A 19,823-nucleotide genomic window follows, 5' to 3' on the forward strand; every position below is an offset into this window, starting at 1 on the left:
GGGGGGGGGGGGGGGGGGGGGGCGCAACTCCGAGCGCCCGGCGCGCCCGCTCGAAGGCCACTTGCCTGAGACTTGGGCCCCCACGCCGAGGCGGACTTCTGCCCTCGCTCCTCGCCAAGTTGCTGTTCCCTCCGGGCCTCGGGTGGGCCAGATGCGATGGACGGGAGCCGGCACTTTTTCTTCGAAGCCACGGCGCATTGCTGCCAGACGGCCCGGGGGCTTTCGCCTCGGCATCGCGCGAGATGCCGAGCCCTTGCGGCGAGAGTTCGCTGGCCCGGGGGCCCGAGGGCCGGCCCCGCGCGCGCGCATGTGTGCCCGCGCCCCCGGGGGCCGGTTGCCCTCCAGGGCCACGCCCCCGCGCGCAGCAGGGGGCTCTCGGCCCGCCCCTCGCCTTTCTTCCTCTGTTTCTGCGTCGCCCGCCCGCCCGCCCGTCCCGCCCCTCTCGCAGGCGCGTGCGGTTGAGCCCTTCCACCCGCCCCCTCGCCCCGTGTCCGACCCGCATGCGACCTGGGCCCGTGTTTGTGTGTGTGTGTGTGTGTGTGTGTATGCGCGCGGCCGCCGCCATAGCCGGCCAGCTCTGGCCATACGGCCGCGGGGGGACAACTAGTCCCGGAGATGGAATCACTTCCTCCCCGTCGAGGGCCCCCGAGCCGGGGGCTGCCGGGGGGTTGTTGTTGTTGTTGTTGTTGTGGTTGGTCGGCCGGTGGGCTGGCTCGACCCCCGGTCCCTGCTGCCGAGCACATTCCGCTTGGGTTGGGGCGGGTTCGCCAGCGGGCCCCTCTCCCTGTCTCCCATGGGTGCCTCCCATTGGCTCCTCTCTTGTTGCTTTTCTCTTTCTCTCTCTCTCTCACTCAATCAATCCGCCTGCTTGGCCATCGCGCGCATGCGAGCATGAGCTCGTTCCCGCTGGGTTTTTTTTTACCGACGCCCTGTGTGCACATCCGCACGCCCTCACGCTAGGCCCCAGCCCCTGCCATTGCCAGGCCCGGAGGCGCCTCCCTTGCTCGGCGGGGCCCTCCTGCCCCGGTCGCCGCCCCCGGGCATACACCGGTCAGACCCGTTTGGCTTGTCACGACTGCCCGTCTAGAAGGCCCCTCCCTGAGCCTCAGCGCCAGGGGTGCCACAGACATGCCCCCACCCACGCCCCCCTCCCCTTGCAGATCTCCGCGCCCATCCCTCCCCCCCCTCTCCTCCTTCCCTCCTTCCTTTGCCCCGCTTCCCTCCCCGGTCGTCCTGGGCCACTCCCTTCTCCACCTCTTCTCGGGCACCGTCCCCTCCCCCTGGTGCGCGCGCATTCCCCTCCCTCAGTTGCCCCTCGGCCTGTCGCCAGACGCCCTTCCCACCTGGGCCATCTTTGGGAGGCGAGCCACACACCTGAGACTCGCGGCTCTGTCTCAGTCCCAGGGCCATCCCAGTGCGTAAGGCAACCCGTTCGCTGGCCGAGACTTTGCGTTTACCCCTTCCCATCACCGCCCTCGCTCCGACCTTCCTCCCCGGGTCTCTAACATTGCTTTCTCTCTGTGGCTCTTCTGGCTCATTTTTCCCTCTCGTTCTCGCTCTCGCTCTCTTTGCCTGTTGACCGGGCACCTGCAACCAGCCCACCCTCCGACGAGGTGACCCAGCTCTCTGCCCCCTAGCCCTGTGCGTTTGTTCTCCCCCCCCCCTCCTCCCCCCCTCCTCCCCTCTTCTTCCCTCTCCTCCCCCGTCCAGTCCCCTTTTCCTTCATCTCCGAAAGTCCGGTCCAGCCAGCAAAGCCACTGGGAATGCCTGAGATCCCGCGGCATTCGCCTTCGCTGCATCCTCTTTTCCTTTCCCCTGCCCCTTCTCTAGGGGTCTCCGATTCCCGCATGCGCCTCTCGCTGCCCGCGTGTGCCCCGTCGAGTGCCTCTCGTCACGGGACACTCGCCTCACCTCTTGGCCGCCGTCACCCCCTCCGGGCGTGAGGGCGCATGGTGCCAACGCAGCCCAAGCGACGCCACGCCTGTCCTCCTACCCTCTCTCTCTCCCTCTCTTTCTCTCCCCGCCCCGCCCCGCTCCGCCCCGCCCCTCCTCTGCCGCATCTACTTGATCCCCCTTGTCCCTCTCTGGCAGCCCTTTACTCCTTCACGGAAGAGGTTGACCTGCCATGAGCATCTGTTCGTCCTGTCGGCCGCTTCTTTCGTCTCCGGCTCCCCTCCTCGTGAATCGGCCGGTGGGAGTGAGCTCAGCCGCTTTTGCCTGTTCCATGGCAGCCGAAGAAGGACAAGCAGGGCAAGGAGGAGGGGGGTGGTGATGCCGGCGGCGGCGGCGGCGGCGGCGGCGGCGGCGGCACAGGCAGGCCCGCTCCTTGTGGCCTGCCAGCCCGACAGCACATATGTCGGCTGGAAAAGCCCACAGAAGAGGGTGGCAGTGCCATGGCGGGACCGCTTTCCGGTGTCCAAGCCCGGATGGCGCCGCTGGTGGGTGTCAATCGGCCCCTTCCTCAGGCCGGGCGCGGTGTGCCTGGTTGGTCTAGACCGTGCTACCGGCATGTTCCGCAGCCAGCCGACACGGGGGATCCGGCGCGTCCCTGCCACAAAGGCTGTGTCACGCGTATATCCAACAGGGAGGGGGCGGGGCACACCCCCCCCCCCCCCCCCCCCCCGGTAGTGCGTCGGTTTGTTTGTCGACTGTTGTCCGGCACGGCGCCCTTTGTTTGGTCCTGCCGGCAAGGTGGTGGCGACGGCAAGTGCAGCAGACCAGGGGGACCGGCCCTACCCGGCCATTCCCTGACCCTCTCCCTTGCGGGGCTTTATCCCGGCGTCCTGCCGCGGTGCCTTGCCGGGCAGCCGGATTCGCCTGCGCCCGGGGCCCTCCCGCGTCCCGGTCAGGCTGCCGCCCCCTTTGCAACGGCCGGGAGCATACCCTCCCCGCGGGATGGCCCCAGCTTGTGGGACTTCCTCTCCGCCTCAGATCGTGCCTTGCCCCCCCCCCCCCCTCAGGCAGCAGCACGCCATCTGGAGTTTGCGCATCTGCCTCTTCTCCTCGCCCTCTTTCTCTCCCTCTCTCCCTCTCTCCCTCTCTCTCTCTCTCTCTCTCTCCACCAGACATCTCATGGATGGGGTGCCCAGTTGAGGAAGGTCGACACACGGCCGGACACCGGCTAGTGTGTCGAGACGGAGCTCCTGGCCCCGATGGTCTCCTGCCACTGCTGGCTCCTCGCGATCAGGAACAAGTACGTGAGCAGGGGGGGGGGGGGGAACCCGAGGCCCTCTACAGAGGGCTGCCTGCATGGAAATGCACCCGAGTGCATGCGTCCGGCTGTGTCTGCCCGAGCAGCTGCATGAGGGCGGAGGCCTGAGGGGTTGAGGGGGATAATCCTGCTCCCTCGTCTGATGACAGCCTCAAGGGCCCCGTCTCTCTTGCTCCCCCCCCCCCTCCCCTCCCCCACTGTCTCCCGCTCATTTGCCGCCCCGTGCATGTGTGGGAAGAAGTGACACCATGTGTCGGTGTGAGTGTGGGGCGGGCGGGCGGGGGCCTGGACTGGGGATTCCTGTCCCGTCCAGTTGCCAACGGACGACGACTATTTGGTCTGCCCCAGGGCCGCCGGCAAGAGCGTACCTGTTCCGGGACGTCCTCCGCCCAACGAGACTCTGTCCACGCCCCGTCTGTTTTCGGTCTTTCTTCGGCCAGCGCGCCCCCCGTGTCGGACGGGCGCGCGCGCGCGAGCACTCCGGGTATGGGATGCGCGCGTGAAACAAGTTCAGTCCCTTTCGCTGGGCCTCCTTCGTGCTTGTGCGCGACATGCCCTGCCTGTATGCCCAAGCGCACACAAGGCGTGTTCCATGCGCCGCCCCGCCCACGGGCCACATTCGATGCCTGGGTGCTTGTCCGACGTGTGGGGTTCTCTCCTTCCATGCCTTTTCGGGTGCCGTGTGCTTCCCCCTCCCCCGTGCTTGCTTGTGGGGCGGCGGCCCCGCGCGCTGGGAGACAGGGTCTGTCTTCAGAGGGGGACCCCCGGCCCCTCGTCGGCCCCCTTCAATTTCACACAGTGCGGGTCGTTTGTGCGCCCCCTCTCCTCCCACTTTTGTCGGCGGCATTCGCTCGCGCTCAGGCATGTGTGCAGTGGTGAGCGATCTCTCTTCCCTTTTCGCGCCCTGCTCGAATGCTCTCCCTGGTGATTGAAATGGTGTCCGTCAATCGCCCATCGGGGCCGCTCCTGCGCTTGTCCTTGCCAGCACAGCGAAGGGCTCCCGCTATTTTCCATTTCCATTCGGTCTTCTCTTTTTTTTTTTTCCCTTTCCGGTCGTCCCCCCGGCTCCAGGCAATTTGAAATGTGGAGGAATGCATTCACATTCATACGTCCGCCTGGCTGCGCCACACGCTGCTTCTGGGCTTGGTACTGGACCTGCCGACGCCGGCCCTCTAGTTAAGCACGGATCCCCCCCCCCCCCCTCCCTCCCCCCGGCGTGCACTCTTTTGGTCACCCAGGCGAGACAGCTCTCACTTTGATTGTCCGATCGCCATCTTATTCTCTTCTCGATCTCCCTCCCTCTCGCCCTCTCTCCCCTTGTGTGAGTGTGTGAGGTTATGTGGCCAAGCTCGCGGGCCCAGGACGCTGCAGGATGTTTGAGCACAAGGGCCTTGTTGACTGTGGCCGGCCCAAAGTCCGCCCCCCCCCCCCCCACACACACACAACCAAGAGCGTGCATACTCTCTCTCTCTCTCTCTCTCCCTCCCTTGGGAGTGTTGCGACGAGGGTGCGCGCCCCGACATGCTGACTCCCTCTGCCGGGGACTGTGTTTGTGTCGACTCTCACGCCCCTCCCTGGGCCGGGTCGTCCGCGGGCGCTCTTTTTGTCGCTCGCACCCCCGGCGACAAGGGTCCAGATGCCTTTTCCTTTGGGGACTTGCCCTTGTGTATGGGTCCCTTTGCCCTTGCCGGCAAGTGAGCGAGCAAATGAAGGCCGCCGGTCCGGCCGGTTGACTGGCGCCAAGTTGAGATGCCCAAGTGGTACACGTCCCCGCGGTGCAGGACATGCTTTCACGGAGGCCACTCATTCTGGTCCGTGAGCCGGGGCTATCTAAGCCCAAGCTCTTGGCCTGGCTCCACGTCGGTGTCAGTGCGACACCTGATGAGGGACCTGCCTCTTGGCTGTTGCTCAACCTCCAGTGTTTCCGTGTTGGAGTCGGATCCTTGCCGTGTCCCGCTCGCCGCTCCGTATTCGATCTGGGCATGTGGACACGTCCCTTCACTGACACACGGGCTCCCCGGCGATCGTGGAGTTCTGGTGCATGCGTGTCCTCTTGGACACAGGGAGTACGTGTGTGCGGAGCTCCGGCCGGCCATGCGAGCCAGAGGTCACTTGTGTTGCGATCGGCCGGATGTGTGCAACCTCCGCCCCAAGCCGCCCTCTGGGGATTCCCCACAAGGCGGTTCTACACAGGTGGCCTGGGCTATTTGCACACGCCAGCCCGTCTAGGTGGTGAGTCTGCGCCGGGGGGAGGGCGGGGCGGGGCGGGGGGAGGGGGGATGCCCATGCTGTCGGATGTGCCTTTTCGCTCGCTCCCCACAATCATTCATGTCCCCTTTGTCGACAGTGCCCTGTGAATTCGCTCGCGCGCGCGCGCGCGCGCGCGCTGGGTCATCCGCTCTTGTCGGAGGTGAGTCCCTCCGGAGGATTGACCGACTGCTGGCCACCCTGTCGTCGCCGGCAGTGTTTGTGCCTCTGTAGACACATGCCCAGCGGTGCACATACACGCACACATGTAGGTGTGTGTGTGTGTGTGTGTGTGTATGTTTTCCCGGCAGGGCGTTTTGCCCATCCCTCATGGGGGCTTGTCCCGGTGGCCACCATTTGCAACCACACAGGGCCATCTCCGCACCAGACTGGCTGGGCAGGAGACATGGCGATGGAAGCCACGGGTAGTTTTCGGTGTGACCCCACCCATGTTTATCCCGGCTGCCCTCCCGAGGGCCTGTGGGTTTCCTTATATTGGGCAATCCCTGTGTCACTAGGTCCAGCCCGCCTGCCAAGACAAGCTCAGGCCATTGCTCCGCCGCTGGCTTCGACCTGTTGACAACGGCCTTGGACAAGCCGCCTTCCCCCTCCCCCCGCCCCCCGGCACGAACGCATATGGTTGTGTTGTTTGCATCGCTTGAGCGTATGTGTTCGTGTATGTGTGTGCGCACAAGTAGGCGCACACACAGGGCACGCTCGTCGGCTGGCATCCTCAGGCTGTGCCCCTGCCTTGTTTTAGAATTCCACCTGACAATTGTGGACTGGACTCTTTCCTCGTCCTCCCCCCCCCCCCCCCGGGGTCGGGAGGCGGAAGGCAGGATTAGGGGGCGCGCGGCAGGGGCCGGCTGACTGACACTCAGACGAGCTTGCAGGCGGGGGACGGCGATCTCCTTGTCCCTGTCTTCTGTGAGTATACTGTCCTTTATCTGATGATCGGAGCTTGGTTGCGCCGTGGACCCGATCAGTGCCGCGGAGTCCCCCTCCCCACTCAAGTTGATTCCTTCCCCCTCGCCCCCTCTCTCCATCTCTCTCTCTTTCTTTCTTTCTCTCTCTCTCTCTCTCTCTCTCTCCCCCCCCGGAGATTCTGTGTGTGGATAAGTGTGTGTCTTGGTGGTGTGGGTGTTTGAAGCGTGCCTGTGAAGGTGCCTCTGTGGGCTCGCACGATTCTGAGTGGCATTTCAGATTCTCCCCACGGCCATCCTTTATTGCTCTCTTCCAACCGGGCCTCTGCCATCGCCCTCCTCTTCCTCCTTCTACCCTCTTTCCTTTTCCCTCTGCTCCTCTCCCCGACCTTCCCCTCCTCCTCCTCCTCCTCCTCCTCCTCCTCCTCCTCCCTTCCCCCCCCCCTCTCTCTCTCTATCTCCCTCTCTCGCCTCACGAGGCTCCCTTTCCCCTCGTTCTCTCCAGGTCTCTTCCGATCAACAACCTCTTCCTCTTCCCCCGATTGTTGCTTCTTCAATCCATTCCCCCTTCCGCCCTCCGGCTCCCCTCCTCTCCTCTCGCATGCTGCCTCAAGCTGCGCGCTGACCCCTCCCCCTCCCGCTTTCAGAAAGAGAATAGCGCCTTGGTGGTTACATCATCTCTGCGATCCATACACACCCCCATCGCAAAGTCTGGCCGGCTCCCCAGCTTAGCTTCTTCAAGGACTTGCGGTGACACAACACTGGTTCGCTCCTTTCCCCTTTTCCCCTTCCCCGCCCTCCCTCTCCCTCTCTCTCTCTCTCTCTCTCCCCCCTCGATGCGACTCTCTCTTCCCCCACTCCCTGCCTCTTTCCTCGCTGCCTGGCCTGGCCCAGCCATGCTGACTCCTGATTAGACACTGGGCCGTGTTCCGAACACCACTTTCCCGCACGAAGGGCGCACCTCCTCTACTCGCCAACGTTCCCGTCCTCCTCCCTGCCTATTCCCAATTGGCTCCTTCTGCCTCCGTGTCCCCCCCCCCTCCCCTACTGCGGACCGAAGAGGAGGGGCCGAATCCTCGCCTGCCGGCCCCGCCCGTGCTCCTCCCCTGCTCTGGCCCGTTTCTTTCTCCCTCTCTCTGTCTCTTGATTGTCCGCGTGCGAAACACCGATGCTCCCTTTCTCGGCGCAATTCCACCCCCAACAGGGCATGCATGGTGCCACCATGACCGACGACATGACCGCTTATGGCAACATGGGCGCCTATGATGGCTCCTTCACCACCGGCGGCCAATCCATGCCCCAGCAGCCCGCTGCTCATCAGCCCTGTGCGTTTGGCTCCCTCCCCCTCACCTCTCTCCCCCCCCCCCCCTGCTTATTTCCGTCTCCTCCTCTGATCTGTTTGCCGCCATGTGCCTCCTCATCATCACTGACCGCATGTCCGGCCGTTCGGATGTGGCGTTAGTCACCAACGATGGCAGTGCCGGTCGTTCGCTGCAGGGCCATGCCCAGCAGCCGCAAATGGCCGGGCAATTCCACACTGGCGCGCACATCGCCACCGACATGTCCACCTCGTCACCTGCCTTCTTGTCGCAAACAGCGCTCCCTTTGGCCAATTACCAGTCGCACCCGGTGGCCGACTCGATAGGCTCGATGGGTGACAGTGCTGGGGCATACCGCTTCATGCCACTTGACCCGCAGACTGGCCCGGAGCCCGGCATTGGCCTCAGCACGGAGCCGCATCGGACCTTCGGCATGATGGATAAGCGAGGTAGGACCGATCTTTTTCCCGGCTGTCAAATGCCTTGGTCTCCTTTTTGCTCGACATTGGCGTCTCTCTGCCTCTCTCTTTCCCCTTCCCTCTCCCCCCTTTCCCCCTCCTCGGACCCTGTCTGACTCCATCCTCCTTATGCAGCCGATACCTACCAGGTGGACTATGACCATGGCCGCATGCCAACCGTGCGCATTCTCCCCTCTGATCCTGGCCGCTGTTCAGCTCCCCTTGCCGCGTGTCCTAACCCGCGTGAATGTGGTTCCCTCCCCTCTCCTTTTCTCTCTCTCTCTCTCTCTCTCTCTCTTAATCACTCTTCTTCTTCTTCTTCTTCCTCCTCCTCTTCTAGCTTCTTGAGCAGGACCGGCCAGCTGGAGGTTTCATGCTGGACGGAAATCTCACTGGGCGGACGGTCAACCACCAGGGGATGCTCCACCCGCAAGCGAACTCGGTCCCAGGGACAGGCATGCACGCGACACCTGCGACTGCTGCTGCGACGGCGGCGGCCGCCGCCGCCGGCGGACTGAACATTGTCCTGGGCTCCTCGCACATGGTCACCCAGCTACAGGGCGGCTTCCCGGCCGGGCAAGCCGGGCCCCGGCCGCCGAATCTCTTTGGGGCCGGCGGCCCTCCCCTGGGCAACAACGGCAATTACACCTTTGCCCAGCCGCAGATGGCTGCCGGGCAGAATGCCGTGCTCTATGGGCAGGGGCATGTGGGCGCGGTGCGGCCGCGGCCGGTTGGCAACAGCCCCCACATGCACCCCTTCCTTTCTCCAGGTCAGCTGCTGCCCAATCGCATGGGTCCCTTCAATGCGGTTAACTCCTCGGGCATGATGGTCCTCCTGCAGGATGTTGGCATCATGGCAATGCGTCCCCCGGGTTCCAGCGGCGCTGGACATCCCTATGCCGGGATGTCGGCACCCTTCCGGCCGATGGTCAATGACCCGAGTGAAAGCAACAGCAACGCGCGCATTCGCCAAGCTAGACGGTGGTACGTTTTCACCCGCCGGAACATGCCCGCGCCCTGCCCCGGCCGACTCTCTCTCGCTCTCTCGCTCTCTCTCTCTCTCTCTCTCCCTCCCTCCCTCTTTCTCTCTCTTTCTCTCTCTCTCTCTCTGCTTGTGTAAACTTCTTTCTGAGACCCCCCCTCGTCCCCCTCACTCATTCCTCTCCTCTCATCCACGGCGGTACGCCTCGGCGATCACATAGGCTCGTGCATACCTTTGTCTTGACGCCGGACTTTAGCTTCTTCATCCCCCGGGCATCCATGTACTCGAGTTATGTGGCTTCCATCGGGGATGATGCCTTGAATGCAGCCACCTTCGGCAAGGTCATTCGGTCGGTCTTCCCGTCTGTGCGCACGCGGCGCATTGGCGCACGCGGGTGCTCCAAGTACCACTACTTTGGGATCCGCTTTGCGCACGATGAGGGCCCGCCCGGACCCAAGGGCGTGGGCCCGGTTGTTCAGCTGGAAATGGAGGAGGCCGAGCGCACCCGGTCCACCTCGAAATCTTCCGATCCCAATGACAAGGACGAGTCTCCGGGCAGCGATGATGAGGAGGAGACCACCAGTACCACCAGCGGCGCCTCCTCTCGCCAGCCTGATGAGGGGGACAATTCAAATACCTCCGCCGGCTCGCAGGAGGACGATCTGGCTGCGGCGGATCCGGCCACTAGCACCTCCGGCGACATGGTCGAGGCCGAGGGTGGCGGTGGTCCTGGCAGTGGCTCCGGCGCTGCGCATCTGCACAGCAAGCTCCATGTCACGCGAGTTCAGTCACCGACATCGCCCACATCGCCGATGGTGGCCGGCGGTGGTGTGGCCGCGGATTCCGGGCCCCGGTCGGCCGGGCTCCGGCGTGGATCAAGTGGCGGCCTCCCCTCGCCCTTGAGCGGCGGCCACTCGTCCATGGGGCGCTCGGCGCTGGCGGCGTCGTCGCGCGTGATGCACTCTTCGGTCGAGGCGACAGATGCGCTGCCGCCCAGCGGTGGCGATCTCCCCGGCAGCCAGCCACCCTCTCAGCGTGGTCGTAGTGCCTCCATTTCGCAGCATGTCCGGGGTGATTCTGGCGAAGGCATCGCGTCTCACCATGCGCCCTCCGGGCAGACGGCAATTCATGTCATGCAGCAGCAGCAGCAGCAGCAGCAGCAGCAGCAGCCTACTCAACAGAGTAATGGCTCGGCCCATGCGCACTCCCTCCCCCCTTCCCCTTCGGCCTTCTATGGGGGTGCGCGTGTTGGCGTCCGGCCGGCCAGCTCGAGCCAGCTGACCAGTCTGCCCGCCTCAACCGAGGGTGGCTTCCCCCCACCGGGCGGGCCGACCGAGAGTGGTTCCAGCCCGAATGGCTTCCCTTCGGCCAGTCCCAATGGGTCTATGATGGGCAGCGGCCCGATGCCCAGTGGTGGGTCGCTCGGTGGCGGCCCTGGCGGCGGGCCGCCCCACGGCCTTGGCCCGGATGGCCACCCGCGCTTTGCCGTGGCCCGGCGTCGAGCGTCAGTCCCCTCGCTGGTGCCCTTCAGCAATCCAACTGGCGGCCCGTCCGGGCCCGGGTCTGCTGGGGGACATCAACAGCAGCAGCAGCAACAGCAGCAACAGCAGCCGGATGCCGTGCGCTACTTCCAAGCCTTGGCCAGCGGCCAGGTGAGCGCTCCTCTCAGCGGGGCCAGCCCATCGCCTGTGGGCGGCCCCGGGTCCGGCCCCGGGGTCAGCATGCGCCCAGCCAGCGCCCAGCCCTTCTCCTCTCCCCTGTCAGTTCCTCCCTCGCCCTCGATTCACCCTTCGGCTGGGGGGGTTGGTGCTGGAGGATCGACCATGTCGTCCCCCTCGACCGGAGTGCCCCACATGCACGCCAATCAACCACACGGGCTTGGCCATGCCCATCATGGGCATCACGCCCACCAGCAGCAGCAGTCGCAGTCGCAGTCGCAGTCGCAGTCGCAGATGGTGCCGATGACCGTGGTCGGGGGGTCCCGGCGGCCGAGTGTAGATTTTTCGGCCGGGCCGCCCACTCTTGGCTCTGCTTCTGGCGCCAGTGGCAGCATGCCACTGGGCCCGAGTGCCGGTGGCTTGAAGCACATGTCCCCGGGCTCGGGGCCCGGGGCCCTGCCATCGGCCGCTCGCCGCCGGGCCAGCTACGACGTCGGAGCCAGCTATATTACTGGCCGCGCCGCGCCGAGCGACGGTACGGCCTTCCCTCCGAGTCAGTTCCCTCCGATGCTGCACCATGGTGCCGGCGGGGCGATGGTCGGTGGAGGACTGCGCGGGCCCACCGGCGTCGGTGGCTCGGTGGATGCGCAATCGCCGGAATCCACTGGGTTCCTTGGGCCGGGTGGCCGGCTCTCAGCCGGGGGACTGCCCTCGGGCCCGGGTGGCCTTCGGCCGACCTCCGCCGCCGGCGGGGGGTCTACTTCGTCGTCAGCTTCCTCGGCCTCATCCTCGAGCTCCTCATTGTCCACCCCGGCTGGCGGGTCCCTGCCCTCGCTGGGGACCATCAAGGACCTGGCCGTGTCGCCGACCTCCTCCCTCGGGGGCATGGGCAGTCAGCCGCTCCTGTCGCTGCCGGGCGGCCCGTCCCCGTCGGTGGGCTTCAGCACCGGGTCTGGGGTTGGCGGCGCTGCCGGTGGCGGTGGCTTTGCCTCGGTGGCTTCCATTCTGCCGGGGTCTCAGCCGCTGGAGCCGTCTGAGAGCCCGACCGCCGTTGGGAACCGCCTGACCCAGCGTCGACGCAGCAGCCATGAGGCCGAGCTTCTGATCTATGCCTCGGAGAAGCGGTGCGTGCCTCCGGGGGAATCTCTCATGTCGACCGCGAAAGCACCTACGCCCATGCGATGTCGCCCCGCCGAACGGCGCATATTTCGCCGATGTTGACACCCCCCCCCGCACCCGACCCTCCTTCTTTCGCCCTCTTTCCTCCGCTCTCTCTCTCTCTCTCTCCCTTTCCTTCTCGCTCAGGCGTCTTCATGGCCACATTTCCAACATGGTCAGCCCCTCGCACAATATCCCCCAGCCCGGGCCGCAACATCACCACCTGCAGCATCTCCCGGGGCCAGGTCAGCAGCAGCCTCAGCAGCATTCCTCTGCTCCCTCTGCCAGCCTCAGCCACCCGGGTGTGGCGAGCGCCGGGCACGGGTCGACCTCCTACTCGTCGGACACCCTGTACAGTATCCACACGCCGGGTCAGTCATCCACGTGCTCTTCGCCGGCGCCACTGGCAGCCAGCCCCTCCAACACCCCGCTGGCCCCGATGACCGGCAGCGCGCTGGCCTCCTGCTTCACACCGCCGAAGTCGACCGGTGGCTCGAGCCACCTGCCGACCCCAGTGCGTGCCTTGCCCTGCTTTTCTCGCCCTGCTTCTCGGCCATTTGTGCTTGGGCCGCTGGCTCACCCTCGCTGCGTGTTCTCCCCCCCCCTGCCCCCCTGCCCCCCTGTTGCCCCTCTCGACCCCTCGACCTCTTTGCCGGTGGCACATGTGTAGGAGCTCTCTTCCATCGAGGAGTTCCGCCGGCAGTATGACCTCCAGTGTGTGAGCAACCTCAACTCCCTGACCGGGGCCCTGGCCGCCGGTGAGGAGTTGCAGTACCCGGCGGCCGAGGAGCACATCGCCTGCGAGGTGCGGGACTTTTGGCTGGCCATCCCGTCGAATGTCATCCGGCAGATGTCGCGCAGCGAGCTTGGCGAAACCGTCCGGCGGATGGATGAAATGTCCTTCGATCTGCTGGTCAAGAAGATGGTGCCCCTGCGGCCGGACGCCGATCCGGCCATGGTTGGCCCGCTGCTGGCCCGGCTGAAGCGCGCTCGCAGTACCCTGACGTATGTTCTCTCCTCTGCCGGGCTGCTGAATCCCCTGTGTCAGCGCTTTGAGCCGACCACCTTCTCCACGGTGACCGAAAGCAAGGCCCTGGCATTGGAGACCTTCCAGACGTCACTGGTCAACTTGGAACTCCTCCTGCCAGCCGGCGAGAACCTGGTCGCGGGATTGTCCGATCAGGCATCGGCCCTGGCCACACATTGGCAGGGGCTTTGGGCCCTTTCCCCCGGCAGTGGAAGCGGCGGCTCGGTCGGCGGCAGCGGAGGCGGCTGTGCCTTCCCCATTCAGACCCTGGTTACCCCGGACCAGTGGCAGCCGATGGCCGAGTACCCGGCCGACCTGATCACCAATGTGGCTACCGGGGTCCGGGCTCTCTTCGAGCAGACGGCCACCCTGGTGCAGCAGCATGTGTCGGATGTCGTCGTCGGCCTGGCCGCCACCCAGCAGTCCCCTTCTGCCACCGAGGCGGGAATGACCTCCGCCGGCGGGGCGGGGGCCGGTCACCTGCAAGTGTCCGCCGAGTCGCCCTTCTTGTCGTCATTCTCCCTGGTGAATGGGTCCTCGCCGCCGTCCTCCTCGCTGGGGGCGCTGACCAGCACCTCTGGGGGGGGCGCCGGCGGTGGCGTGGACGGTGTCGGATCGCCGCAGCACTCCCCAGCCCCCGGGCCCGCGAGCATGATGTCACAGGCGTCCACGGCCCTGCGGCAGCATCTTCTCCGGATCTGGACCGCCTGGAGCATCGGCCGGGCGGATGCCCTGCTCGAGTGTCTTGGTCAGTATTGGCCGCATCTGGGGGCCTCGGCTCCCGGAGGTGGCCGGGTCTGGACTCGCCGAGCCTTCGATGAGGTGTCCGCTTCGTGGACTCGGCTGCTGAGTTTGATGTTCAGTCTGACCGCCGTGGCCGTTGCTTCCACCACCAGCACCGGCGGCGGCGGAGCAGGCAGCAGCAGCAGCAGCAGCAGCAGCAGTCACCACCTGAAGCCGGCGCTGGATATGACCAGCGAGTTCCTGGTCAAGTGCTTCCGCTTCTACTTCACTCAGAAGTCGGTTGACACCCTTTTTAAGCAACTGGGTGGCGTCTCGGCGGAGGATCCACGCGCGATTGCGGGCGGTGCCATGGTTGGCAATGGGCAGCACCAGTTTGCCGTGCACCAGCGCCGGTCCAGCGGCGGCATGGCCAGCGCGCTGTCCAGCCAGTCTGGCTTGTCCCCCGTGCCGGAGGTCCAAGCAGATCTGACCGACGGCGATCTGGATGATGAGCTGGCTGATGGCGGCGCCTACCATGCTCCTCATGGTGGCGTTTATCAGCCGACAGGTGGCAATGTGCCCTCATCGCATCTGGCCTTGCCGCAGCAGCAGCAGCAGCAGCACCATCATCATCACAGCGCTTCGCACCATTATGGTCAGACACCCGGCGGTGGTGACTTTGCCGGGGATTTCGGCCCGAACGAGCACAAGCCCCACCGGCGAACGATGTCTGGTGAGCTGCCAGACCACTCGTCCCCCTCGGTGCCGACTGTCGCTCGGTCCATCGCTCACATGAAGCTCGTCGACATGGCAGGCCCGGCCGGGAGCAGCGCCCCTTCCTCGCCACACCACGGGGGCATCAGCTCGAGTGGATCCGTCGGCGGCCCATCCCTCCGGCCCCTTGGCTCCATGTCCTCTTCACAACAGCAACAGCAGCAGCAGCCTCCGCCCTCGGCGTCATCGGCCTACTTCGGCATGTCCAAGTCCGGCGGCCTTGGTGGCATTTCGGAAGAGCCGTCCACCACCTCCTCGATGCACTCGGTATGTCACCTCTTCTTGCGATAGACGCGGGGCCGTTCATGTGGGCCTCGCAATATGTCCCTCGCGATTGCCTCTTGTGCTGTCGCTTTCCGATCTTCCCGTTCACCCGCCTTCCCTCTGAACCACGGCCATGACCTCTAACCGTTCCCTGCCTTGTGATGCTGGTATTTCTCATCTTCCTTTGGCCATGTCTAGCCCTCGCACCATCTCCATAGCTCTCAGCATGCACAGGCCCCCCAATCGCAGCAGTTCCAGCAGTTCCAGCAGTTCCACGCGCATGCCCCTCCTGGGGCGGACCTGGCGCAGCAGCAGCAGCAGCAGTCGCAAACGAACCACGGCACGAATGATTCTGCCCTTCGCTCTGGAGGCGACGCCAGCGCTGGGCACCTGCAAAATGGTGGCGGCGGCGGCGGCGCAGGGTATATGTCGTCTGGTGCCTTTGTTCCTCACCAGAAGTCCGGACTCCATCAGGCGAGCGCAACCGCCCACATGGGTTCCGCAGGGGCGGAAACAGAGTTCCTGCCTGTCGACGAGGATGCAGTGACCAATGGCACCGCCGCTTCCCTCCGGACGGCCATCACCTCCGGAGATCATCATTACTCTTCCGGAGGGGGGCTCAGTGTGGGCGGGCCGGGTGCCATGCTCGGTGGTGGCGGCGACGATCCAGCCTCTTCAAGTCTGAAGATGGCTGTCTCGTCATTTGGCCTCTCGGCCAGCGGTGGTAGCGCCCTGCACGCGGACCCCAATGGTCTTGGGGCCGCAAGCGGGATGTTCCATTCGGGCAGCGTCCCGGGTGGCGGCCTGGGCCCCGACACCGGGGTGGAGCACCACCTATTCACGGGCACCGGCGAGCCTTCGTCCCCTTCGCTGCTGGTGTCTTCGGCCCACCATCACCATGGTCTTGGACCGGATGACTTGCCGCAACATTCGCACCATGCCATGGGATCCGGGGCCAATGGTGGCAGCGGTGCCGGCCTGAGTGATGGCAGCCTCCACTTTGCTGGGGCTTCTCCGACGCACCATCACCAAATGCAGCAGCAGCAGCAGCAGCAGCAGCAACCGCCGCCGCAGCAGCAGCAGCAGCAGCAGTTGCTGCTGCCTCCCGCCCACCACGGACCGCCCGACTTTGGCAAGGGGGCCATGGCCATTTCGCCGGGTCTCGATGCCTCAGCCGATCCCCATCATTTGGACTTGACTGGAACCGGGCGTGCGGTGACGGCCCACCACCAGCCTGCGCATCATCATCACCACCCGCACCACCACCCGCACCACCACCAAGGCGGTGCCTCGTCGGAGGAGTCCCACGGGTCGCACCCCGGGGCGGCTCCCACTCCGGGCAACCTTCACTCCTCCCCTTCACAGCAGCATCAATCATCGCACCCAGGGGGGTTCTTGACGACGGATGGCAACGGCAGTGCCAGCAATCTCGGGCCCCATCACATCCCGCCAGGCCAAGGCGGTGGCAGTCACCCCAGCGGCCCCGGCAGTGGCGGTTCCCTGGCTCCCCTCCGGCACCTTCACCAACAGCAGCAGCAGCAGCAGCAGCAGCAGCAACAACACCAGCAACACCAGCAACATGCAAATGACGGCGGCGACAGTGGTGGTGGCGGTGGTGGTGGTGGTGGTGGACATTACCACCATCATCATCACCACCATCACTCGGGCTTGCATGCGGACATGTATGCCTCCGGCTCGGGTGTAGTTGTTCCCGGCAGTGGGGTGTATGAGAGCGGCTCGCCAGATCTTTTTGGTGCCGTGATGGCCGCAGCCGGTGGAAGTGGCGGCCCCTCGCCCTCGGTCGGGTCTGTGCCCGGCGGCCCGGAGCTTGGCCATAGTCTTGCCGGCTCGCCAATGCTCAGTGCCGTGGGGGTCTCGTCGATGGGATCCAGCGGCCGGGTTCACCCGGTAGCCGGTGGGGCGGCCGCCGCCAGTCGCTTTGATCCGGATGCCTCATTCGGCTTGAGTGGCATGTATGAGGCCGGTGCCGCGGACCCCTACTTCGGTCAGTAGCTGGTTTGCGAAAGGGAGGAAGTGACATTCCAGCACGCCATCCGCCGCTCACACAGTACGGTGGACGTGTGCGCGTCCATTACGCCCTCGCTCAGTGCGGCCGCCAGCCCTCTCTGTCATTGTGGTCTGGAGTGCCGTGCTCTTTCCCCACACCTCCTTTGCCCTTTCTATTCTTCCCCTCCCCCTCCTGCTCCCTTGTAGTTATTGGCACACGCGCGTACCAAATGGGGCACTTTCCCCCCCCCCCCCCCCTCCCACACACATGTCGGCGCTGAGCCTCCCTCCTCTCTCTCTCTCTCTCCCTCTTCCCTCCCCTGTCGAATATCACCTTGATCCTCCTTTCGCTGCTGCCCCTTTCCCGCCTTCCCTCATTTCTCCCCCACTCTTGTCTTCTTGGCTCCTGTCTCGGCGGCAGGCGGGCGGGCGGGCGGGCGGGGGGGATTTTCCCTCTCTCACACCATCCTGCCGACCAGTGCAGCCGATAACGCAAGTGCCCTCGATCGCGCCAACTTGTAATTGACATCCGCACATTTGCTCGAACTGGTCAGCAATGGTGCTTCAATTAATCCACGCTTAGCCGCGCCCGGAGCGCGAATGTGGCCACAAAGTGCGGCCAAAGCCAAGCGGGCCACACCAGCTCGGGGCCTGGCTCGTACCATCGCCGTTGGCACATCTGCCTTTTGCGGTGGCTTCTCATGGTTTCCCGTAGCCAGGCATACGGCTATTGGAGCTGCCTCTGATCCCATGATGGGAAATCACGCCCAAGCCGGCTGTGTTGATTGCCCCCGGACCGTCCCCCCCCCCGCCCCCCCCAGTGTTTGTCAAATCCCCGACCCGATGACCGAAAAGCTAGATCCCCCCCAGACCCTTCGCGTGCTCGGGCCGCAGCCCTACCTCCACCAATGCCCTCCCTTCGCCCATCCCCCTCCTCCCTTCCCTTCTTTCCCCCTTCCCTCCTGTCTGTCGGTCCCGTCTCCCCTCGCCTCGCCCTGCGCCTTTGCTGTCCTTTCATTTTTTTCCCGCCCCCGCCCCCGACATCGGCTCGGGCGGCTCTACCCCTGCTTCTCGCGCGCTCGTGCCGGTCGCCATGTCCGCCTCCGTGCCCATTCCCCAGGTGACTGAGTCGCCGGCAGCCGTGTCCTCGCCAGACTCATCGCCTTCAAGCTCAACTTCAGCTTCGCCCGATGGTTCGTCCCTCCTGGCACTCCCCCCCTCCCCCCCCCCCACCCAGCCCTCGCGACCCTCGCCCGCCCTGCTCCCTCGATCGTCTTGCCTCCTCGCCAAGGCCCACTTACCGCTCCACAGACACCTCGGCCCCCCCGCCGCGGGTGGTGGCCGGCTTCGCTCTGCCCAATGTGCTGAGCTCCAAGCCGGCAACCGGCCGGGGCAGCGCCTTTTCCCCGCTGGGCAAGGCGCCTGCCCCGGCCCTCGGGCCGGCCCCTCCCCCCACACAGATGCACCTCTGTCAGGACACCGAGCCCCCGTTGCTGGCCCTGCCGATGCCGATCTTAGACACCCCGGCCACCCTGGCATCCATGGCGCCCCCGGTGCCGGGTCTCTCCGACCCCCTGGCCCAGTCGACCCTGCTGGCTGCTCAGCAGGCGGAGGTCTTCACCCAGCGCATCCTGACCATCCGCTTTTGCAATAGCCTCCTCCGGTCCAACAGGGCGCGGGTTTTCCAGTTCCATGTCGATCCATATGCACCCGACCAGGCAGCCGAGGCGGACGGCCGTGCGGTGGCCTTTTGGCACGCGGCGGTCCAGTGTCTACTTGTCCCCTTCGAGACGGGGGCCGGGGCCACGACGTCTGCGGCTCGCTTTGATGTCGGTCTGGCGACACTACGTGACCTGGCCAGTCGCCATGTCGATGCACGGGACTACCCGAGCTGCCCGCCGGCGCCTGGGGCCGATCCACTGGCCCCGGTAGATGCCCCCCTTGCCGGGACCCTGTCCCCGCCCTCGGATTTCCTACACCCGCCGGGGGAAGTGCTCGGGACCATGCGGCCCGGACTTGGCAGCCCATTGGCCGTCGGAGCCGGCATGCCAGGCGACCAAACGCACCCGCCCGCCGCCCCATTGAGCTCGCTCTATGTCAGCTCGGCTTCCTCCTTTTGCGCGTGGGACTTCGCCCTGGCCCTGGTGAACCCGGGGTACACCCTGCCCGAGGTCTTTGTGCGGACTTTCTCCGCCTCGGCCGGGCCCCCGGCAAATGGCGCCTCGGCCATGATGGCCGCCTCCGCCACCTTGCCTCCGGCCGGCCTGCCGAGCACCTGGCTGACGGTCAGCCCGATCCCCAAGAAGATCGCCGGGGCCATGGGGCCGCGCCTGCGGCACTCTCTTCTCTGGCGCGCGCTGACCACCACCCTTCGGCCATCCAGTCTCATCCATCACAAGCTACCGGCGGAGATTCCCCCGCGCGTGGCGGTGCGCGGCTGTGTCCTCTCGCCTCGGCCTGTCTGCCTCTCTCGCTCGCTCGCTCGCTCTCTCTCTCTCTCTCTCCATGCTGGCTTGGCCATTCACACTGTCCCCTTCGCCCCGCCCCCCCCCCCCCCCCATGGTCTCCCCTCACCGCCCATTTGGGGACCGGGGCCACGTCGCAGCTCATTCGCATGCTCACCACGGATGGACGCAAGCTCGGAGCCTCCGGGCCCACGGTCGGCCTGGTGCTGGCCCAATGGCTGGACACCTGCCTGGCCAGCTACATGGCCTGCCTTCGCCCGTGCTGCTCGTCCGGCAATCTGAGCAGCCCCTCCTCGCCGCACCTTTCGCTCGGGGTACCGCAGCCGCCGGATGCCTTGCTGGTGCTGGCGTTCCTCCTGGCGGCGGTGGTGCCGGTGGCCAAGTTTGGCCTGTCAGCGGCCGGCCCGCACGCGGCCAGCCGTCTGGTGGCCGCTGTGTCCGAGTGTCTCGGTGTCCTGGCGACCGACCTTTTCCTGGACTTCCACCACAGCCAGAGCACCAACAGCGCCGCGGGGGCTGATCTCGCGGGGGCCACTCACACGCACCAGTCGTCTCTTCGTCTGCAAGCGGCGCGGCTCTGGTACGCGCCCCTCCCGCCGCCGCCGCC

General features: G+C 65.8%; 2 protein-coding genes across 2 annotated transcripts in view; both read left to right on the forward strand.

Annotated features, from left to right (window-relative positions):
- Window positions 1-7,294: 7,294 nt before the first annotated feature.
- On the forward strand, window positions 7,295-16,757 carry H696_01709 (hypothetical protein; the record flags this gene model as incomplete). The annotated part of the gene is made up of 8 exons (XM_009495616.1): window positions 7,295-7,706; window positions 7,844-8,149; window positions 8,294-8,337; window positions 8,499-9,142; window positions 9,361-11,922; window positions 12,104-12,470; window positions 12,627-14,747; window positions 14,943-16,757. Exons 1-8 carry the CDS (start codon window positions 7,550-7,552, stop codon window positions 16,755-16,757), a joined length of 8,016 nt encoding a protein of 2,671 aa, XP_009493891.1. The 5' UTR covers window positions 7,295-7,549.
- A 1,054-nt stretch (window positions 16,758-17,811) lies between these two features.
- The window catches only part of H696_01710 (hypothetical protein), a 10,160-nt gene continuing 8,148 nt past the window's right edge, over window positions 17,812-19,823 (forward strand). Inside the window, exons 1-3 of the mRNA XM_009495617.1 lie at window positions 17,812-17,944; window positions 18,063-19,180; window positions 19,357-19,796. Of these exons, the coding sequence (XP_009493892.1) occupies window positions 17,845-17,944; window positions 18,063-19,180; window positions 19,357-19,796 (1,658 nt within the window). The 5' untranslated portion in view covers window positions 17,812-17,844. The remainder of the gene's footprint in view (window positions 17,945-18,062; window positions 19,181-19,356; window positions 19,797-19,823) is intronic.

The sequence above is a fragment of the Fonticula alba genome, assembly GCF_000388065.1.
Source record: "Fonticula alba strain ATCC 38817 unplaced genomic scaffold supercont2.2, whole genome shotgun sequence".
In the NCBI taxonomy this organism is placed as follows: Eukaryota; order Rotosphaerida; family Fonticulaceae; genus Fonticula; species Fonticula alba.